The 22,790-nt window shown below is 37.6% G+C and overlaps 1 protein-coding gene across 2 annotated transcripts; it reads left to right on the top strand.

Annotated features, from left to right (window-relative positions):
• Positions 1–2,160: 2,160 nt before the first annotated feature.
• LOC115210960 lies at positions 2,161–10,635 on the top strand. 2 transcript variants are annotated; one of them, XM_029779778.2, is made up of 3 exons: positions 2,161–2,198; positions 7,228–7,351; positions 9,617–10,635. In XM_029779778.2, the coding sequence occupies exons 2-3, from the start codon at positions 7,288–7,290 to the stop codon at positions 9,979–9,981; spliced, it is 429 nt and encodes a 142-aa protein (XP_029635638.1). In that variant the 5' UTR covers positions 2,161–2,198; positions 7,228–7,287; the 3' UTR covers positions 9,982–10,635. The 2 variants fall into 2 exon arrangements, with proteins under 2 accessions (XP_029635638.1, XP_036357807.1); XM_036501914.1 differs by having other exon boundaries at positions 2,175–2,198; positions 7,225–7,351.
• The last annotated feature ends 12,155 nt before the right edge of the window (positions 10,636–22,790 follow it).

Genomic DNA, 22,790 nt, shown 5'->3' with positions numbered 1-22,790 from the left:
ATTGGCGCTTGTCGTGGACAAGCTGGTCGGCGGACCGCAGACATGCGCGTGCCGACCAGGTCGATACACGACAACCTCCATCTCATGCGCTACATCATAGAGAGGGTGGGTAACGACGCTGGCGCGGGTGGGGCTTTGATCAACTTGGATCAGAGTAAAGCCTCGATAGGGTCGACCATCGGTACCTGGCAATGTCCTCAGGGCAGCCGGCTTCGGTCCAGTCTTCCGCGGATGGATCGCTGCTTTATACAGCAACATCTGCTCGGTGATACGAGTGAACGGTCACCTTTCGGAACCGTTCGACATCTCGCGTTCGGTCCGCCAAGGATGCCCTCTCTCCTCCCTCTTGTACATTTTGACTCTCGAGCCATTACTGCGCAAGTTGGAGGCTTTGAGGGGCATCCCGCGCGATCTAGGAGGCGGAAACAGCGTGTCTGCTTATGCCGACGACGTCACCGTGGTGGTGTCGAGCCACAGGCACATTGGCCTGATTGGCGAGACGCTAAACCAGTACGAAGCGGTGACAGGGGCAAAGATTAACGCGGAAAAGTCTGTGGGCTTGCAACTGGGCACCTGGAGAGGCAAGCCCATGCCGTCCAACAGCGTCGTAGGGCGCTGGACAGACGGACCCGTTAAACTGCTCGGGGTCTGGTTCGGTCCGGACCTCCAGGTGGATAAGAACTGGGAAGAGGTGACGAGCAGGGTGGCACGTCTCACCCAGAAATGGGCCGAGAGGAAGCTGTCCCTGAAAGGTCGAGCGGAGGTGGCGAATGCGTACATCGCATCCGTCATCTATTACCGCTTGACCGTCGTCCCTTGTCCCGACCGCTGGTTGGCCAAGCTGGTACGCCTGCTCTTCGACTTTTTGTGGAAGGGTCAGGTGCCACTGGTCAGGCGATCCATCTGCTGTCAACGACCGCTGAACGGAGGCCTTGGAATGCCGTGGTTGCTGTGTGCGCAGACATGCGCTCAGGCTGCGGCATCTCAAGCGCTTCCTAGACGGTGAACAGGTGTGGTCGTCTTTTGTCAGACGCGATTTTCCGCAGCTCGTCTCTTTGACGGAGCTGCAGACCTGGATCAAACGTAGACCGAGAAAGGGCGCTTGGCACCTCGAGTGCCGTCAAGCCCTCTCCGCCCTCCGCCAGGCGGGCAATGCGGTCGGTTACAGCTCCACTCTAGCGTTCTATAGAGGTTAGTGGAGGAAAAATGCGACGACGTTCTCGGGGAAACTCTAGGCGTTGAAGACGACGAACTGAGCGGTCTGTTCGGGAGGACTTTCGGGCCGGGGCCGATGGATAATTTCCAGAGGTCTCTCGCCTGGCAGTGCTACCGAGGGGCTCTGCCTGTTCGAGATAAACTCTACCGGCACGGAAGTGCCGTCAGCCGGGCCTGCCGAGGTGTTGCCAGGACGATGAAACCGTTCTGCACGCACTCGTTCAGTGCCCGAGTATTGCTGAAATATGGGTTTATGTCGAACAGCTACTGTCACGTATAGGACGGATCCGACTATCGGCCGAATCCATAGTGAAGATTGCCCCGCCGACCTCCTTTAACAAGGAGGGCGAGGCCGTTTTCTTGTGCCTTGTGGCTGTGGCGAAAGAAGTCGTGTGGTGGACTCGGTTGAAAGGGCTAAAGTCAGACACTTTCCTCTTTGGTCAAGGCCTCATCAACTTTTTCAAGTTTCACTTGAAAAGGAAGATGAGGTTAGAGAGGAAAGTACTGTCCGATAGCAAGTTTTATGAAAGGTGGGTGAATTGTGCGAGACTGGCCTGTATAAATGGACCAGTTCTCAGGTTTCGCCTGTGATTTCAAAGAAAAAGGTAATGTAAAAGGAGAAGAAAGGAGACTCTCTACACCCTCTTTTTTTGACCAGGCTCCCGTTGGCTTTTGTAGGGTTTTTTCCACCAGGAACCTTTCGAAACGTCTCCCCCTTTTGGGAGTTTTTCATTGTTGAATTTTATAAGTTGTTATAAAGATTTTTACTCGATGTTTTTAAAAAACGGCAAAACCCTTTGTAACCTTTCGTCCTGTCTTGTCCCTTTATGTAATCATGCGTGTCAGCCCTTGTGGCCAATAAAAAAGAATTGATTATTATTATTATTATTATTATTATTGACGTAAGATGAGAACATACTGAAGTGGAGTTATCTGCTCTTGGGAGTTATAACGAAGCTGCGAATTTGTTGTGACCAGCAAAGGTAAAGGAAATTTTGATGTTATTTTAAAATTGTTCTTAGTAAACAGTCGTATATTTTGTTTATACACCTTTTATAAAGTTAGCCCTTGTATAATATCCATGGTACTGCGTAGAAATATTGTTTCATGCATGGAATTTCGAACTATCGTTATTTTAATTAATAACGAAATGTGACAAACTTGTTTAGTTTCGAAATAACTTCGGAATCCAACATTGGAGAATATCTTTTATAAGGAATGTGAAAAGAAATATTTATTAAATAAGTCGAAGCTTGAGCCAAGATATTTGTTGACACATTTTTTATGTTTCTGTTTTTATGTAAAATATAATTAGTTCCTTGTTTACTGACATCGTCCGATGTTATTTATATCCTGCAGTGGTAGACCCGTTGTTGTTAGTCCCAAAGTCAATATTATTTGAATAGACTCATGATTAAAGACGTTCCAATTACGACTATCTCGTCTAAGACGTTTGACTAATGTGTCTTTCTCGTTTTTTAAGACAATAAGGTGAGCTGAAAGAATTTGGCTGCTATTTCTAGCATGTTGAGCGTCTGCCTAGAGGATGTTACTTGATGCGATCGGAGACACATTCAGTTATTGAATCGAGGGTAGACTTGATCAAGCAGATATCTATAATCAAAAGCATTCCAGCCATGACCATCCACATCTGTTTTCTCCAGACAGCAAACTACATTATCGAATATATTCTTTCATTGTTTAAGACAGTGTGGTTTGAGAAGAGGTTGGCTGCTATTTCCAACAGATCTTATCACAGTCTCACTTGTCGCCAGATTGCTTCAATGAGCCTAGTTAATTAGTTAATTAATATAACTGGTTTCTAGCTTCAACTTAATCAACAATAACGATGTTTCTTTTATTATCACATCTTGTTAAAGTTGTTTTGACCAATAATATTAATTTATATTATTTTACATAAGACTATAGCAGCTTCCATGACATTAATCTCATTTCTGTGAAATTGCTAAACGAAGCTCGTGAGGTGCTTATAAATGATTTCGACATAATTCTTTACTTGGCCGTAATTAAATTAGTGTTAAGCTCTGGTGCAAGAGCTTAGCAGTTACTTATGACCAGTGGATTAAACACATCAATAGTTGTTGTTGTTGTTATTATTATTATCCACCCTTATTAGTTTTAACTTTATCAACAACTTTATCATGCTTCCCTTAAATCAAACCCTAATGTTGAAAAAAAAATAATAAGTGGGGGCAAGGTCACATTAGATAATTTCGTGGTTGACATGTGAGGTGGAAGACACTGGATGGTCAAAGCTGAAATGCCATTAACCATAAGGTCTTCTTCGACTAAGGTTAACAGGCAGGACCTAAACAATAGCAACAGCGTGTAAACACGTGTTTGATGTTTTTATTTTGTCGTCCGCGTAATGCCTGCTTCTAGAGCTGTCTTAGCACTGCTATAGGCTCCCTGGCAAATCAATGCATTCATTGGGCCCTACAGTATTTATTTATTGACTTACATAGATTATAATTATGCCCTTAAGTCTGTGAGACCACCCGTCTGTCTACACATACCTTAAGATGACATTCTGTATTACATTTATACATTATTCAATCTTTTTAGAATAAAACTCGCTTGAAATCGCAGTATTAAAGAATTGACTTCGCTAAGTGTATTCATAGGTTATATCCTATGCGGTGGTTAATAGAGTTACATCTGATTTGGGGAGGCCTAATTAAAACTTTTGCTTAAAACTGCTCATCCTGCTAGAAACAATAACTAAAATCTCCCTCAACTCACTACTGTCTTTATAAGTGTGAAGGACACTAGTATCAGGATAAGACTACTGGTGTTTAAATCTTAGAATTACACTTGTTGACCTAAAAATGTTTTGACATGATTTCATGTCATTTGACTGACAATGTGAATACTAGCTGTGACTAAACGACATGTGACATGCAAGAGATATATGTCACGAATGAGAATGTTGAAAATAAGGTTAAGGTCAGCAGTGAACTTAATGTATAAATCGATACTAATCAAAATTTGGCTCAGTTCTATTTGAGGCAAACTGAAAGAAGTTCTGCACTAAATGATGATAAAAACACATGTAGGTTTATATAGACTAAATATAAATGCCGGCATAGCCGCTTGGTTAAGAAATTCACTTCCCAACCACATCAAAAACACACAGATAATCCTACACCATATCTATTGACAAAAAATGATGAAATACCATATTTCAATGTGTATAAGGAACCCTTTTTTGTCAAAAATTAGGCTAAAAAATATGGGAGTTTCTTATTCATGGATAACCTTTTTTCCAAATTTTAAGACCCCAAAATTAGTGGGGTTCCTTAAACACGTTAAAATACGGTATTTTTTAACTATTGTTGTAAATCTAATCATATCACAAACTGACATTCTAATAACACACTTTAGAAATTACACCTACATCAAATGGCAATATTGTCAGAAAATGGATTTTAGGAACTTAGTGTACGCCAAGGTCTATGAAAATGAAGATTACAAAGGGAGACATCGTAAAGCTCCTACTTTTGTCAGTTGAAAAGTTGGCGAATGCTGACCATTTGAGTACCACCATCGCCCTTTTTCCATCATTGGTGAGCAGAGATGTTAGACTATCAGACTAAATGCCTATCGCATTTAGTTGAGGCTCTTTACATTTTAAGTTCAGATCCAGTCGAGATCAAGTTCGCTTTTGGATGTTCCGAAATTGTTAAAATATAAGTACCAAAAGCACGTAAAAAGCACCATCCGTTTGTGTCTGTTGCCAGCCTCGCCTGGCCCCCGTGCCGGTGGCGCATAAAAAGCACCATCTGTTCGTGGCCGTTTGCCAGCTCTGTCTGACACCTGTGTGGCTGGCACGTAAAAAGCACCCACTACACTCACGGAGTGGTTGGCGTTAGGAAGGGCATCCAGCCGTAGAAACACTGCCAGATCTGACTAGGCCTGATGAAGCCTTCTGGCTTCACAGACCCCAGTTGAACCGTCCAACCCATGCTAGCATGGAAAACGGAAGCTAAACGATGATGATGATGATGAATCCAATATTTGGATCGGTTTAATATTGTTATAAAACACTCGAGATGTGAATGGAAATATAAAATTATAACAGAAAACTAAAGTATTTCTGCTTTTGCGACGAAAAACCAAACGTTTCATCCTTTAATGAGAAAAATAGAAATTTCCTATCATTCTGTTATTATGTGTTCTGTTACGAAAATAATATAATTCGTTTAGGTGAAAGTTTTACACCTCAAGACAATTTTTTTTCATAAGCTCGGGTGCAGGGGACGCAAGCACACCTTTTTTTTTTTTTTGGGGTGGAGGGGGGCAATGAAAACACTTTGAACATCCTCCTGAAAAACTGGGTTTGCACTCCCTAAGCAAATTTCGTTCCCGTTCTTAAGATTAAAAAAAAAATATACTTTAATCCGAATGCAGAGATATTAAGAAATATTTACAAGGGAGAGAACTGTTAAATAACTACTCATATTTTAGTGTTCATAAATGTGGGTGTGTGTGAGTTTGTGAAGATCTTAATCTTTTTAATTTTGTGGTACACTGGAAGTTGGACAAAAGAGTTACTTGCTCATTTCACATGTAAAGTTATAAAAAAATCTGTTTTCAAATCTAAAATTTAACAAAAAAAAAAAGATTATCTTCAGGCTTTTTAATTTCAATCTTTTAATATACATATATTAACATTTTGTACTATACTTTCTTTTATAATAATAATAATGAAATTATTGTATACAGTGCTCAGGTGCACCACAACTTGTCAGAAAGTGCATATAAAGTACATGCAGTAATGTAGAAATGTCTGGAAAGTGAACATGCTTGTGTGTGTATGGAGGGAAGAAAATCAAGTGTAGTGTTGGTGAATCTCAGGAAGCATGGAAGTCTTGAAGGATGCAGTGCTCCGACAACTAACAACCGATGCCGGCAGTTTGTTCCATGCTTCAGCAACTCTCAGCGTGAAAAAATGTTTCCTGAAGTCATGGGAGCTGTGCTGTTTTCTTACTTTGTAAATATGTCCACGGGTGTTAGATGGGTGGAGTTTGAAGAGGTGCTCAGTGTTATTGTTTGTGCGATGGTTGATAATTTTATGGGTGTCTGCCAGGTCAGCTGCCAGACGTCGGAGTTTCAATGTGTCCAATCATTGTACCAATGATTTAATTTTGCTATAAATTATGCATCTTTTAATTTTTTTGATGATGATGATGATGGTAGATTAAGAATATAGCATAAATCTCTGGTGATTCCTATAATATAATAAGTATATAGCATGGGGATAGGGTCATTGGTAACCCTCAGGACAAGAAAAATGTTAATGTATGCATATCAAAAGATTGAAATTAAAAAGCTTGAAGATTTTTTTTTGTTAAATTTTTAATTTGAAAACTATATGCGCAGGAGTGGCTGTGTGGTAAGTAGCTTGCTTGCCGACCACATGGTTCCATTTCAGTCCCACTGTGTGACACCTTGGGCAAGTGTCTTCTACTGTATCCTCAGGCCGACCAAATTCTTGTGAGTGGATTTGGTACATGGAAACTGAATGAAGTCCGTCGTGTATATATATGTGTGTGTGTGTGTTTGTTCCCCCCAGCATCACTTGACAACTAATGCTGGTGTGTTTATGTCCCCATAACTTAGCAGTTTGGCAAAAGAGACTGATAGAATAAATATTAGGCTTACAAAAAATAAATCCTGTGGTCAATTTGCTCAACTAAAGGCGATGCTCCAGCATGGCCATAGTGAAATGACTGAAACAAGTAAAGAATCTTTTTATATTTTATCCTGTGTACAATGCAGGCTTTTACTTGCCAACCACATGGTTTCATGTAGCACCCTGAACAAATTTTTCTACTATAGACCTGGGCCAAACCAAGCCTTGTTTGTGGATTTGCCAGGTGATGGAAACTAAAAGAGGCCTGTCATGTGTATGAGTGTAAACATTTATGCATGTATCCATCCATCCATATTATTTATTATTTTTAATATTTCTTTTCATTTTTACTGCAGATTCCCAGAAATATATATATATAAAAAAACAAACAACTCCAAAACACACAAACAAAAGATATGGCTACAAATAACTTTTTACTTTATGTGTTATTTTTACTAAAAGTTGTTACTGCAAATGTGGGTAAGTACCCTTTTTTTTTTTCCATTTTCTATTATGAGATTAACAGTTTCTCTCATTCCCGTCTTCTTGGTCTCAGTTGTGTAAACATATACCAACATTTGAACATAACTGTATTTTATAAGGCGGTGACCTGGCAGAAACGTTAGCACGCCGGGCGAAATGCGTATCCGTATTTCTTCTGCCGTTATGTTCTGGGTTCAAATTCTGCTGAGGTCGACTTTGCCTTTCATCCTTTCGGGGTCGATAAATTAAGTACCAGTTATGCACTGGGGTCGATGTAATTGACTCAATCTGTTTGTCTGTCCTTGTTTGTCCCCTCTGTTTAGCCCCTTGTGGGTAGTAAAGGAATAGGTATTTTATGTTTGTCTATCTCTCCTCTCTGTGTGTGTGTGTGTATGCAAGGAGTATTTGGTAAATCTGCATTACAAACAGTTTATATACATTGCTCAAAAGAAAACATGTCTTCATTCTCAATCTTTATATAAAAAGTCTTTTATTGATTATATTCCACTGGTGAACACTGTGTCTGGTGTAGGATTAATTTCTTAGAATTTCCTGTCACATTTGTCTTCTTTCGTAAATTTTAACTTGTAACAACTAAATATTTGGCTGGTTGACAGAAAAACAAAAATCTGTGTGAAGTCCAAATACAAAAATATGCTGTCATTTCAATGAATGACAAAAAAGAAGTAATTTACACAAAGTGAATCAGCTTGTGTTTGTCTGTGAGAAATGTGTGCATCAGCAATGAAAGTGGATTGTTAAAGCTGATGAATTTTGTAGCCAAATTTGGCTGATGTAAGTTCCCCCTATAAGATGACTTTTTTTGTCATAACCACTTATCAGTTACCAAACATATATACTTAATGGTTTGTCCAGAAAGGCGACGAGCTGGCAAAATTCTTAGCGGTATTTCATCTGCCGCTACGTTCTGAGTTCAAATTCCGCCGAGGTTAACTTTGCCTTTCATCCTTTTGGGGTCGATTAAATAAGTACCAGTTATGCACTGGGGTCGATATAATTGACTTAATCCATTTATCTGTCCTTGTTTGTCCCCTCTGTGTTTAGCCCCTTGTGGGTAGTAAAGAAATAGGTTTGTCCAGATAAAGAGCACCAAAGACAAAATCATTAATGACATTCCAATATGTTAATTACAACAACTGGTATTCTAACAAGTTAAGCATCTACTGGTTCTATTGTATCTTTGTTGGTCAGCCCTGCTACTGATGTAAACTGGTTCTTAATGTGTCCACCAAAGACTTGAATGGTTAGCTGATTGCTATTTTCATCGATCCCTGACAAAATCCTGTTTGGGTGTTGACACTTGCTCTCACATCTGAATAGAGTGATTCAAGATCAATTCCAAGGTAATGAGTTGATGTTTGGGAATCTGCTAATATTCCTGCTACAAACTCAACAAGAATTCGTAAATAATAGAAATAATATATTTAATTTTATTTATAAAGAATAAAAAGTGTTGAATGGTACAATGCACTATAATACAAAAAATGGACTCTGTACCTGTTGTAATTTAGTTATCCCTAGTCCGATGATATTTCAGAATACAATTCCTTCTTCAGATATTCTTAGATGGAGTCGCTGCTATAATCGGTTTTCCAACGGCTTTTCTTTTTTCGGAAGTCTCTCAGTAGTGGTCTCACACAGCTCCTTCCGGAATTCCTCATGAGAAGTGCATGAGGTTGGCCATGTCTCAATTTCGTGTGTGTTGGTACTTCTGTGGCGCTGTTTCTAAGTTATGTATTATACATGCAGCTTCCTTCCCCCCCTTTTTTTCCTCTTCTCTTTTTGTTTTGTTATAAACAATAGATGAGCATATCAAAAATGAACCAACACGCATCCAGATGTAGCTAAATAATATATTGATTACCAACCTTCAGCCTGTTGTTAATTTGGGGTCCTAGTCTGTGTATGAGTATAGCTTCCTTAATTCTTAAATTGACCAAATTTCTTTCATTGGCCTCAATTGTGACTGTTATGCTTTTGTCGGTGTTCCGGCATCTGTCTAGATGTTTTCTGAAAGAGGAGGCTCTCGTGTTCAGATGTTCTTTGATGCGAAAGTGTAAAGGTCTTGTTGTGCTACCCACATAGAACTTGTTGCATTTGTTACATTGTATTCTATAGACAACATTTACCCATTGGCGTAAATCTGCATCACGGATGGGACAATTTGTTGATATCTACTGAATTTGTTAAATCTGATGATTCAAGTAATTATTTCTTTTTTTTTCTCTCTTTTCCTTCCAGAAACTAATGAAAGACCATCATTTTTCTCCATGCCGACATATCCTTTTATTGCTGTTGTTTCCATTATAAGTTTAGCCATCACATCTTGGGTGGGAATCTTTCTCTGTACAGACTGTTACAATTCTGAGGTTGACAGTATGAACCATCCAGCTTGTAAGACCCAGAAAACAAGCCATCCAACACCACAAGCAAATCCACTTGCTATGCATTATGGCATATCTCAACCAACATTTCCAATGCCACAACCATATTCAACAGAACCTCAAACTGTACCATCTGCACCTTCTCTAGAACCTGCGGCCTCTTTATACTTTTCACCACAGAGGTATGGGGCAATGAAAGGTTATGACACCAATGTCTACTAACAAAACTCCTTTGGAACATTGAACCTCATTATCATTTTGTTTATTTGCTCAAATTTTGTCATATAGTTCCTTAATATTTATAGAAACATTATTAACAAGGGCTTTCAAACATTTGTTTAAATGTTAACCTTTATTGTTCATCAGCTTTTAATGTAATGTTTGTCTCTGTTAGAATGGTCTTCAGAGCAAATTCATTTGTATTTTAAATAATATAAGCATTATTCATGTGTGTGTGTGTGTGTGTGAGAGAGAGAGAGAGAGACCCCTGTTGTAGCCATGTAGGATTTCAGCAGGTCTGGACAACTTCTCTTGAAATCCATGCAAACATAAATATTATCTAGTTTTTGGAGGTTTTTTTTTCCTTTTTCCCTTACTAGACAGATTATGGTGGATCCAGTTTAAAAACTGATGACTGCCCCTTTGGTTGATATTCTAATTAAACTTATATAACACACACAAACATACACACACAATTATTACACTTCTGCCAGCTTAAACATTCCCTCTGACCTGACCATCCTATTATATTTATATATATATACTCAAAATAAGCAACAAGGATATCCAAAGGTAGTGTAGTACAATTGTTTCATGCTACTTCATTTAATTAAACAATGTAAGTATTACATCAGTTTTAAAATGTAGAGCACTCTTCAGGCATATATGGAATTTTTAAAATTAAATTGACAATGTTCATTTTTATACTTATTCCATTACAAAGAGGGTAGATATATACCCTCTGAATCTAAATTTTTGCTGAACTTATAATACCATATTTATATATATATATATATATATATACAAAATAAGAAAATGGAGAAATACATCGAAATCAAATATCAATTACCAGATAATACTCAACCACATACTTTATTAAACCACCACATAAGAAACTATTAGGTTAAACATAATAATGTAGGGTAAAACAGTGTACATGAAGGAGTGTACATAAAATAGTAATGTTATACAATAAGTAGAATATGTATAATAGAAAATAAATATAAGTACACATATACGTGTGTATGTATACACACACATAATAATATATATAATGCATATTTGTTTTTCTAGTTATTGTGTAGTTTACCTTTGCTGTGTCTTACTTTATTGAACAAATATTTAATATAACATTCTTATGTCTATCATTATTCACTGTCAACTGTCTTGACCTTGCCTACTGGTTTGGAAGCTCTGTATCAAATTTCCCATGTGAGATAGTCATCTTAAAAAGCAAAAGGACACATTAAATATTGTAGGCCTAGATACATATTCCCCCCAAGGCTGGAAAAATCTGCTCAGTCACTGTTGATTGAGGTTGAATAACAACAACAACAATTTTATTGCATTGTCACTGTTTAACAATGTTTTGTTTGCATTTAAGTTTATATTTTAATATACTTGATCAAGTTTTACATTTTGCCTGCCAATCTAATTTTGTACTATACTTTCTTTTGTACCAATGATTTAATTTTGCTATAAATTATGCATCTTTTAATTTTTTTGATAATGATGATGATGATACACATAAACTACCACATTGATTTATTGCATGGGTATCACTGGATTCACCTGTCGTACATAACAAATATATTTATTCTGAACTGCATGAGTCACCTGTGAGACACATGTTAATAAATGCTAAAACATCAATTATACTTCCATTTATGGATTTTTTTCTCTACAGAATATATAAGCCCTAATGGCTTGTTTTTCACAAAAATTATTTTATGGAGGGTAGCATTCCAATGATGGAGATGACAGTGACTTGCACCCTTCTGATACCTGTGTTCTGTACATTTCTTCAGATTCGAATAATGTGGTTTGAACCACAGTAAAGAGACACTCCGTGGAAATAGCATCAGCACTGGGAGTCACTGGTGACTCCCAATGGTAGATTAAGAATATAGTATAAATCTCTGGTGACTCCTATAATATATTAAGTATATAGCATGGGGATAGGGTCATTGGTAACCCTCAGGACAAGAAAGATGTTAATGTATGCATATTAAAAGATTGAAATTAAAAAGCCTGGAAGTAAACACATGTGTTAGTGATAAGGTCTGCAGAATGGTAATAGTATTAGGGATGTGGTCTTTTGTGGTATTGAAACAAGAAGAGATTGGCAGGAATTTATTACTGTGGAGGAAGTATAAGAAAATATTTTGACAAGAAAATCTGATGAGAGACTAAAACTAGGTGCTCTAAATGCATTGCAGTTTTTTCAGTGTGACCAACCATCAGAACTGGATAAATATGGATGTAAAGGACAAGAATAATAAATGATGTACATAAGTTACCTTTCATTTTCTACACGCTTCCAGAAAGACAAGCATCTACTGGCTTAATATGCATTGGGCACTAAACTCTGCTTGCAAAGACCTGTTGAGGCAAGTGAAATCGAAATTGAAATCAAATTCGATGACTGGCATCCATGCTAGTGGAGCGCTAAGAGCACCATCCGAGCGTGATCGTTGCCAAAACTACAAACTCCTTCCTGTGCCGGTGGCACGTAAAAAGCACCATTTGAGCGTGATCATTACCTGCGTTGCCTAACTGGCACTTGTGCTGGTGGCACGTGAAAAACATTCGAGCGAGGTCGTTGCCAGTGTCACTGGACTGGCTCCTGTGTAGGTGGCATATAAAAAGCACTATTTGAGCGTGGCCGTTGCCAGTATCATTAAATGATGATGATGATGTATATTGACAAACATCATGTGATGACAAAAGAGGTTGACCTCGATATCATTGGGAATAGAGGAATATATTTATTAAATGATGCAGTGATGGAGACTTACATTTAGAACTTTAAATTTCTGTGTCAACAAGTCTCTGATTACTGTATGGGGACAAACAAGGACAGACAAACGGATTAAGTCGATTATATCGACCCCAGTGCGTAACTGGTACTTATTTAATCAATCCCGAAAGGATGAAAGGCAAAGTCAACCTCGGCGGAATTTGAACTCAGAACGTAGTAGCAGACGAAATACTGCTAAGAATTTTGCCCGGCGTGCTAATGATTCTGCCAGCTCGCTGCCTTGAGAATGGCTGAAAATTCTTGCTGCTTTCTGATTGGTCCAGTAAACCGGTGAAAAAAGATGAGTGAATAAGACTCAACTTGATTGATGAGAGTTGCTAAAAGACTGTGGATTGTTTGGACGGCTTTTATGAAAATAATAAACTTCTGCTTAGTTTTTTTTTACTTAATTAATGCTAGCAGTGGAGCTAGAACTAATATAAAGTAAAATAGTAAAATAGGGGGTGGAAAAATTTTGAGGGAAATGTTACTTCTGTCAGCAGTAAAGGGTTTCTCTTTTGTTAGAAAATTAAAAGAAGTGTGAGGCTGTTGTCAGTAAAACACTGATAGTAGTGAATATAAAGGATGAAATCGAGTGTGGTGTACAAGATGTTGGTGTTTGAGAAAGGCAAGGAAGTTGACATGGTGTCAAAGTCATTGGATTGCATTTATAGGAAAGACAGTTTCACTTATAGAACTATGGAGTATGAATGAATGAAGGATGCTTAGTTTAAAAACTATGTTGTAAGTCCACAATGGAAACAACAGTCAAACAGAGACATTGAAAAGCCTGGAGAAGTGGATGGATCGAACTTGTTTGGATTTCACAGATGATGCAATGCAGGAGTAAGCTGATGCCATCTTTGAGAAAAAAAAAACAAAAACATGATCATGAAATATAAAGCAAAATTATTTTTATATTTACTGGCACTGCTCCAGCATGGCCACAGCCTTTGGGCTGAAATGCATAAAAGAATAAGTGTTGCTTACATATAATTGTTAAACTTAATATCGTAATATATAGAAACTATTTATCTTTTTTTCTTCCCATTTTACAATCTCAACCTTTAATCAATCCTCTTAATGTTATCATCGTTGCATTTGTTGTTATCGTTATGTTTAGTTTATTCACTGTGATAATTATGATTATGGTGATGAAATTAAATCATCTTTTTCTAACTGATGTCCACATTTTTGTGTCCTATGGGTATATCTTGTGTTATCTGAAGCAAAGTTTTAAAATTCCACTGAGTGACATTTATTAAAGAATAACTTTTTTTTTGTCATTGGACTTAAAAAGTTAATCTTAGAGTTGCGAGTACAATGTGTTACTATAGCAATGAATCAAACTAAAAATCTTATGGGTTTAACATATAAATATTTTAACTTTTTCACAAAACATAAATCATCCCAGTGGTTTATTCTCTTATTTTTTATGACTATTTTTGTAAAAATGTTCAATGTTGTTATCTTTGATATTGTTTCCTTATAAAATAACTGCTGATGTTTTTACAAGAACTTTTCCTGCCACTATATGGAGTGAGAATGCATTTTAAAGTTGTAATATTTTCCTCAAAACTGCATAATAAATAAATGTTTTAATGCAATATATAAAATTATTGGAATTATACCTGTCTACAGTGCATTACCCTGGTGCTTTCGTGTGTGTGCATATATATATATATATATATATATATATATATATATATATATATATATATATATATATAATATATAAAATTTACTATCTGATTTGCTTGAACTGTTATTATTTGGATGTATTTATCATTTTTCTAAATAAACAACAAACAAAATATGTTGTTGCTGGTTTCTTATCCAAATTCATTTTTTTCTCATATGTTTTTAACCATGAGAGAAATAATTATTTCTTTATTATTTATTATGAAATAGTGGAGGCACATGGCCTAGTGGTTAGAGCAGTGGACTTGTGGTCGAGGAATTGCGGGTTCGAATCTCAAGACCAGACTATGTGTGTGTTTATGAGCGAAACACCTAAGTTCCACGCGACTCCGGCAGAAGGTAATAGCGGACTTCTACTGACTCTTTCGCCACAACTTCTCATTCTTTCCTCCTGCATCTTGCAGCTCACCTGCGACGGACTGGCGTCCCATCCAGGTAGGGAACCTATATGTCAAGGAAACCGGCCCTTATGAGCCAGGTATGGCTTGAGAAGGAACAAACATTATGAAATAACAATTACAAAAAGTTCTTGTGAGGAAGACAGTAGTCCAATGTTTCAAACAGGATCTGTTCCTCCTTTTCGTTGCAAACTAATTCATCCCATATTCTGCACCATTTTGTACTTATTAATGTACCAAAAAAAGACCATCATTAGTTGTTTTTTCAATACATATGTCACAAGAAACCATCTTAAAATTTGATTTTATTAAATACTTGCAGTATCGCCCGGCGTTGCTCGGGTTTGTTTCAACCCTTTAGAATTGGAATGTTTGAAAAGTAAAAATTTTGCATTATGTAGCTTGTTATTCTCTTTAAGTGAACATTTTTCTGGTTGAAATACACCGAAAAATGGTGACACAGCAGTCAAAAAATAGGGATTTTCATAGAAAAAAAGCACCATTTTCATGTAAATAATTTTTGGTGTTAACATGGTCTGATTTGAATTTTTTCTTCTACAGAAGGAAGAGCAAGCCTTCTTCTATCATACTCTCAATTTTGGTCAACTTGCGCCGCAGGGTCTCAGAGGAGATAGTGTTAGTTGAAGGCTACCAAACCTGCCATACACAGACAACTTCAGCTTTATATATATAGAGATGAGTAATTACAGTGTTAGATTATTAGTCCACAGGTTTTTAGGTTCAAACTCTGCTCTAATTCAAAACACTACATAGATTGTTCAAATTGCATATCCCAGTATAGTAATTCTTCAGCTGTATGAGAGTAAGACTCTGGTACAAGTGATGCAGTTGTGTCATCATTGAATGCAAATCTTGAATCCTTTTTGAAAAATTCAAGTGAACACCCACTTCTTTACAAACACTTTCCCTCTTCTGTATCATCAAATCACTCTCACCAAAGACTGCTCTTCATTGAACTAAACATGTGGAAGTACTGTCGTTAATTGTTGATCGTTTGTAGTTTGATTCTTGTAGATGTAATTTTTTCTTTTGCATGTGTGTAGGGTGTGATAGTTCTCATATCCTATTTGGAACATGGATCATTTCTTAAAATGAATTTGTTTTGGTGTCTACCTCTAGACATGGTCTCAGTCCTCTTATTTTATTTGACAATGCAGCATTTTTCTGTGGTGCACAATCAATTATTTCTCATTTTATTGTTGTGGTTATGCTGTTTTCTCTTAATTCCCATATGTAATTAGAGAAGGTCACTGCATTTTTTTTTCTAATCCAGAATGTGTGTTGTATCTATCTTTGAAAATTCCACTGGTAACACCATTTATTTTTTCTTTTTCTGATTTGTCCATTTTATGACACTGCTCCATTATAGACCATTTGTAGGTAGCTTCATTGTAATGGATATCTTCTTGTGTTCTTTGGCATGTGCAAGGAGACATCAATTTCAACAAGAGATCAGAAAAACCTCTTTGCAAACAAGACAAAAATCCAATATGCAATAGATGGAGACACCCACCAAGAACTCCTCAATAAATGCATTTAAAATAAAATTAGCACCCCCCCCCCCATATATACAACAAACAGAGAAGCAAAATAACTACCAATGAAAATGAAAATAGAAGGCAGAGTTAAATGCCTAAGAAAAAGACAAGCATATAAAGGACCACATCTCAATATGACCAACCCCTTATATATATATATATATATTATATATATATATATATATATATATATATATATATATATATATATATTATATATATATATAGGTGCAGGAGTGGCTGTGTGGTAAGTAGCTTGTTTACTAACCACATGGTTCCGGGTTCAGTCCCACTGCGTGGCACCTTGGGCAAGTGTCTTCTACTATAGTCTCAGGCTGACCAAAGCCTTGTGAGTGGATTTGGTAGATGGAAACTGAAAGAAGCCTGTCGTATATATATGCGTGTGTGTGTTTGTGCGTCTGTGTTTGTCCCCCTAGCATTGCTTGACAACTAATGTTGGTGTGTTTATGTCCCCCGTTACTTAGCGGTTCGGCAAAAGAGACCGATAGAATAAGTACGGGCTTACAAAAGAATAAGTCCTGGGGTCGAGTTGCTCGATTAAAGGTGGTGCTCCAGCATGGCCGCAGTCAAATGACTGAAACAAGTAAAAGAGTAATATATATATATATATATGCATAGAAATACGCATATCCATACACACACATACATTACATACACACTATATATATATATATATATATATATATATATATATATATATATATATATATATATATATATATATATATATATATATATATATATATATATATTATATACATATGTCCTCATCATTTAACGTCCATTGTCCATGCTGGCATGGGTTGGATGGTTTGACTAGGGCTGGCAAGCTGAGGGGCTGCACCAGACTCCAGTCTGATTTGGCATGGTTTCTATGGCTGGGTGCCCTTTCTAATGCCAACCACTATGAGAGTGTAATGGGTACTTTTTACATGCCACAATTACCATTTCATTTGGCTTGATGGGTCTTCTACTCAAGCACAGCATATTGCCAAAGGTCTTGGTGGTCATGTCATTGCCTCGATGAGGTTCAACACTAGAAAGGTGTTTTTTACTTAACAACAGCATTATACTCTTACTTTTTTACTTGTTTCAGTCATTTGACTGTGGCCATGCTGGAGCACTGCCTTTAGTCGAGAAAATCGACCCCTTTGTAAGCCTAGTACTTATTCTATCGGTTGCTTTTGCTGAACCACTAAGTTACAGGGACGTAAACACACCAGCATCAGTAGTCAAGCAATGTTGGGGGTACAAACACACACACACATATATATATATATACAAGCTTCTTTCAGTTTCCGCCTACCAAATCCACTCATAAGGCTTTGGTCAGCCCGAGGCTATAGCAGAAGACACTTAACTAAGGTGTCATGCAGTGGGACTGAACCCAGAACCACGTGGTTGGTAAATAAGCTACTTACCACACAGCCACTCCTATGCCTTTTATGTTTATATAATCTTAACACATATATACATACAAGATTTTCACCACAAAATAATCCCTGAATCATGGCTGGCCAGGGTGTTGTGACCTAGCAGTTGATGATTTGAATCCCATCAGTAACAAAACTAATTACCTTTTATTTATGAACCAAATAAATTACTGAAACAAAAATTTCTTAACAGTCCAGTCCACTGTACACATCCATGAATCAAAAGCCCTATGATAATCAGGGAGGACTCTCTGGTTGAAAACGAGACGAGGGTTCTGCAAAGCTGAAATATCCTGCTGAGGTGATTTTTTTTACAGTGGTCAAATATTTGTACAGTACATTAGCTCGCTCACTCCATCAAATCGATATTGCACATACAGGTGCAATGTGTGCCACATCAGATGCTGAAGTGAGCATATAGCAACATGAAATGTCTTGGCATGGTTTGACAGGAGCTGGCCAAGTAGCATGTCTGTTTTAGCATGGTTTCTACGGCTGGATAGCCTTCCTTATGCCAACCACTTTACAGAGTGTACTGGGTGCTTTTACATGGCACTGGTACAGGGAGTCCCCTGAGAACAACAAATGACAATTTAACCCTGACCTGTTGAGGCAAGTGAAAATCAAAATCAAAATCAAATCAAAACAAATCAAAATAGATGAACATCAATGGAATTTGTATCTTTGTGGTACCAGTGCCGGTGGCACACAAGAAAACCATCCGAACGTGGCCGTAGCCAGTACCGCACCGACTGGCCTCCGTGCTGTGGGCATGTAACAAACACCATCCGATCGTGGCCGTTTGCCAGCCTCATCTGGCACCTGTGTCGGTGGCACATAAAAACACCATCCGAAGACCCGGCAAGACTAGTCAGGCCATAACCTGTGGCCCCTACCTGGGACGTAGTCAGTCCACCTGTGCATACCTTCCTTCTTGTGACACTTGTGAAGACCTGTTGAGGCAAGTGAAAATCAAAACAAATCAAAATAGATGAACATCAATGGAATTTGTATCTTTGTGGTACCAGTGCCGGTGGTACACAAGAAAACCATCTGAACGTGGCCGTAGCCAGTACCGCATCGACTGGCCTCCATGCTGTGGGCACATAACAAACACCATCCGATCGTGGCCGTTCGCCAGCCTCATCTGGCACCTGTGTCGGTGGCACATAAAAACACCATCCGAGCGTGGCCGTCTGCCAGCCTCGTCTGGCACCTGTGTCGGTGGCACATAAAAAACACCATCCGAGCGTGGCCGTTCGCCAGCCTCGTCTGGCACCTGTGTCGGTGGCACATAAAATCACCCACTACACTCTCGGAGTGGTTGGCATTAGGAAGGGCATCCAGCTGTAGAAACACTGCCAGATCTGACTGGCCTGGTGCAGCCTTCGGGCTCCCCAGACCCCAGTTGAACCATCCAACCCATGCTAGCATGGAAAGCGGACGTTAAATGATGATGATGATGATGATGATGTTACTGTATTTATTTTGTGATGCTTTGTGTTTCTTCCAATTATTTTAAATATAACAAAGAATTTAGTAAAATAACTTAGTTACCATTAAGCTAGTGTTAGGAACATAAATTGTGACTAAGATTTGGTGGAAGATTTTAATTCAAAATTTATAAAAACAAGACATTTATACTAAAGAGCCAGAGCCAGTTTCAGCCGGGTTGGTAACAAAGGGTTAAAACTTCTTAATATATTAGAGAGGGGTTAATTAACTAAGTGGGTAGTTGTCCTATAGGAACAGGTGTTTTTCACGACACAATTATTGCATCGTTAAATAACTCTTTTTTAGTGTGATGGTCTACACTCCTTAATTCAAATATCACCATACATATCTTTGCCTTGTCACTGAGGTATATATTTTGAACATTTTAGTACTTTTACCCTCCATACTGGTTCCTAACGATAAACAACAATACTGTAACGTTCGAAGTTATGAGTAGTTCCTCACATGATATTAGAATTCAATGCTCATCACCATCATTGTTTTAGCCCCTACTTTTCCAAGCTTGCATGGCTCAGATGGAATTTGTTGAGGCGTATTTTTTATAGTTGGACGTGTTTCCATGGAAAATTGAAAATAACAACACTGCTTTTATGACATACATTTACAACTATTGTATAGTGTTACAAGGAACTGCACACACACACACATATATACATACAAACCTATATACATACATTTTCAAAAGGTTTGTTTCACATTCCATTTTGTTTTCCTCTATCAAATCCACCCACAAAGCTTTGCTTGGCCCAGGGCTAAAGTAGAAAACACCCAAGGAGCCATGCAGTGGGATTGAACCTGAAAATAAATTGGTTGGAAAGCAACTTCTTAACTACAAGGCCATGCCAACATTTGCTATTTTTTCTAAAACAGCTTTAACATTATCCCAGCTGGATATCAAAGCATTAACTGCAAAAATGCAAACTCAAGAAATTAATCAATATACTGAAGTAAGTTAATTTATGTAGCCAAATAAGTTCTTCATTGAAAACTACTTTATATTGTGATTTGATTACACCTTTCTTTTATTGTAATTAGCATTTTTCTGCTTTCTTTAACCTAGACTGAAATTATGTAAATATTTGGATCATCATCATCATTGCCGTTTAACGTCCGTTTTCCATGCTAGCATGGGTTGGATGGTTCGACCAGGGTCTGTGAAGCCAGGCGGTTGCACCAGGCTCCAGTCTGATCCGGCAGTGTTTCTACAGTTGGATGCCCTTCCTAACGCTAACCACTCTGTGAGTATAGTGGGTGCTTTTTACGTGCCAGGGGAAGCTGGCAGTGGCCACGATCAGTTGGTGCTTTTTACATGCCACCGGCACAAAAGCCAGGCAAGGTGGCGCTGGCATCGGCCACATTCAGATGGTGCATTTTACATGCCACTGGCACAGGTATCACAACTACAATTTCCATTTGATATTTATTTTGATGTTGATGAACTTGACTCAATAGGTCTCCTAAAGCACAGCAGGTTGTTCTGCAATCCAAGGTACTTTGGATGGGCTGGGGCTGCTATGCGAAACTGGTGCAGGAAACAACCATGAACTCATGTTATTTGTCAGATCCTTGCAATATATATGCACATAAAACTTAGCCATGGAGAGACTCGTTTAGAATATCACTGTGGGAGCATATCAAAAATGAGATAATTAGAAAGCAGAGCAAAGTAAACTATTTGATCACAGCTGGACCTGTGCAGTTGCCAAGTGGTATGCAAAAGAATGGAAAGGCCTCCACAATGATGAGAAGAATGATAGAGCTAAACAATTTGGGCCAAGATGGAAAGAGTTGGAACTGCATTGTAACCAGAGATGTATAACAATATTCATTAGACTGGTTGATGCAGATAGTGTGTAAAAGAAAATACATTTCTAAACCTTTTTTTTAGATACATTTTCATAAAGTGCAATGATGTAGGTATAGGTCTCTTTCTCTAGCTGGGTTATTAAATGGAAAAATAAACAGTTGGACACTGGATCGTACTCAAAATTTTAGCTGCTATCTGGAGAAAAAGGAACAACTCTTACACCACCTCAGACAATATATACATATAAACCTGGGTTAGCTATAAGAGATGGCTGTAGTACTTCTTTCTGAAACATGCTAAGGGTTGTGAATATATTATGCCACAAACTTAGAGTAATATATATATATAAAATTAGTAATGGAAGCAGTATTAAAAACTGAAAGGCAATCTTTATATCCAACTTAACATGGATATCTTGTTAGAACACCAAATATTGCATTACTAGCCTTCTGAGAACCTCTGTCATGGGCGACAGAATTCCCATATCTCGTAATTTCAGTCTACTGGACCTCATCAGTAGGAAGTGCTGGCTGAATTGAGATTTGACTGGCACTTCCAACAGATGAGGTCCAGTAGACTGCAATTACGAGATATGGGAATTCCAACATTCATGACCAGATGCCTATAAGGGAGGTTCTCTCAGGGCGATTAACATAATATTCAGTGTTCTAACAAGACATCCGTGTTTACTTGAATATAAAGATATGTGTAAGTTTTCTGAATGGAACAAGACAGGCAGAACTAAACAAAATTTCATAGATGTCAACATTGCTAGAGGAATGAAAAGAGCAGTGAGCTTTTGTTTTCAAAATTATTATATTCTTCTAATTCCCACAATCCAATATTGTCTCTGAGTAATCAGTTAAACAAATGTATGCTTTTATTACAACCAGTTAATTTCACATTGCACTTATCACGTCTGTAGATGAGGATGTTTTACGGACAGCTTTGGATATCAAATCTGAAATGAAATGAAAGCAACAAATACATGGAAACATTTTAAACATATTTATTTGATATATTTTTCTGTTTTGTAACTCTATACACATCATGGCTTATATTTATTTCCAAAATCTTTTTCACACTATCACATAACTTAGCCCACCTCACACATTCATTTATTCAATACACATATGCACATGGACACAGACACACACACACACACACACCACTTCCATTTTTACTAAACCAGGTCAGCATGATCCAACTGGACTAAACATTAAATACTTCCAGATTATATTAAAAAAAAAAATTCTCATTATTTTGTCAATTGAAAAATAAAAGAAAACCATATTGTAAAGACGTTTTTTTTTCTTCTCCAGAATAACACGAGAAAAAATTTGCTGTAATTTCAAAGTTGTGTCTTTTTTTTTTTTTTAAATCTATATAGAAATGTGTCTGTGTTGATTTGGATTAACTGGTTGTGAAATTTGAGGGGAAAAATAAATAAATAAAAGTAATTGTATTACCGAAGAAATACAATGAAAAAAAAAAAATTATGTTTACATGTCACAGGTTTTAACCTTGTTTCACTTCTGTCACCCAACATAAAAAATGGCAAGTTAAGAAACTCAGCTG

The sequence above is a fragment of the Octopus sinensis genome, linkage group LG4 (assembly GCF_006345805.1).
Source record: "Octopus sinensis linkage group LG4, ASM634580v1, whole genome shotgun sequence".
In the NCBI taxonomy this organism is placed as follows: Eukaryota; Metazoa; Mollusca; class Cephalopoda; order Octopoda; family Octopodidae; genus Octopus; species Octopus sinensis.
This window is presented reverse-complemented; position numbering and strand designations above follow the sequence as displayed.

Bases quoted from the DNA above. Each gene is read 5' to 3' on its own strand.
- LOC115210960 (XM_029779778.2), top strand. From the start codon at position 7,288: ATGGCTACAAATAACTTTTTACTTTATGTGTTATTTTTACTAAAAGTT. The intron at 7,352-9,616 runs GTAAGTACCCTT...TTTTCCTTCCAG, and splicing joins AGTTGTTACTGCAAATGTGG to AAACTAATGAAAGACCATCA.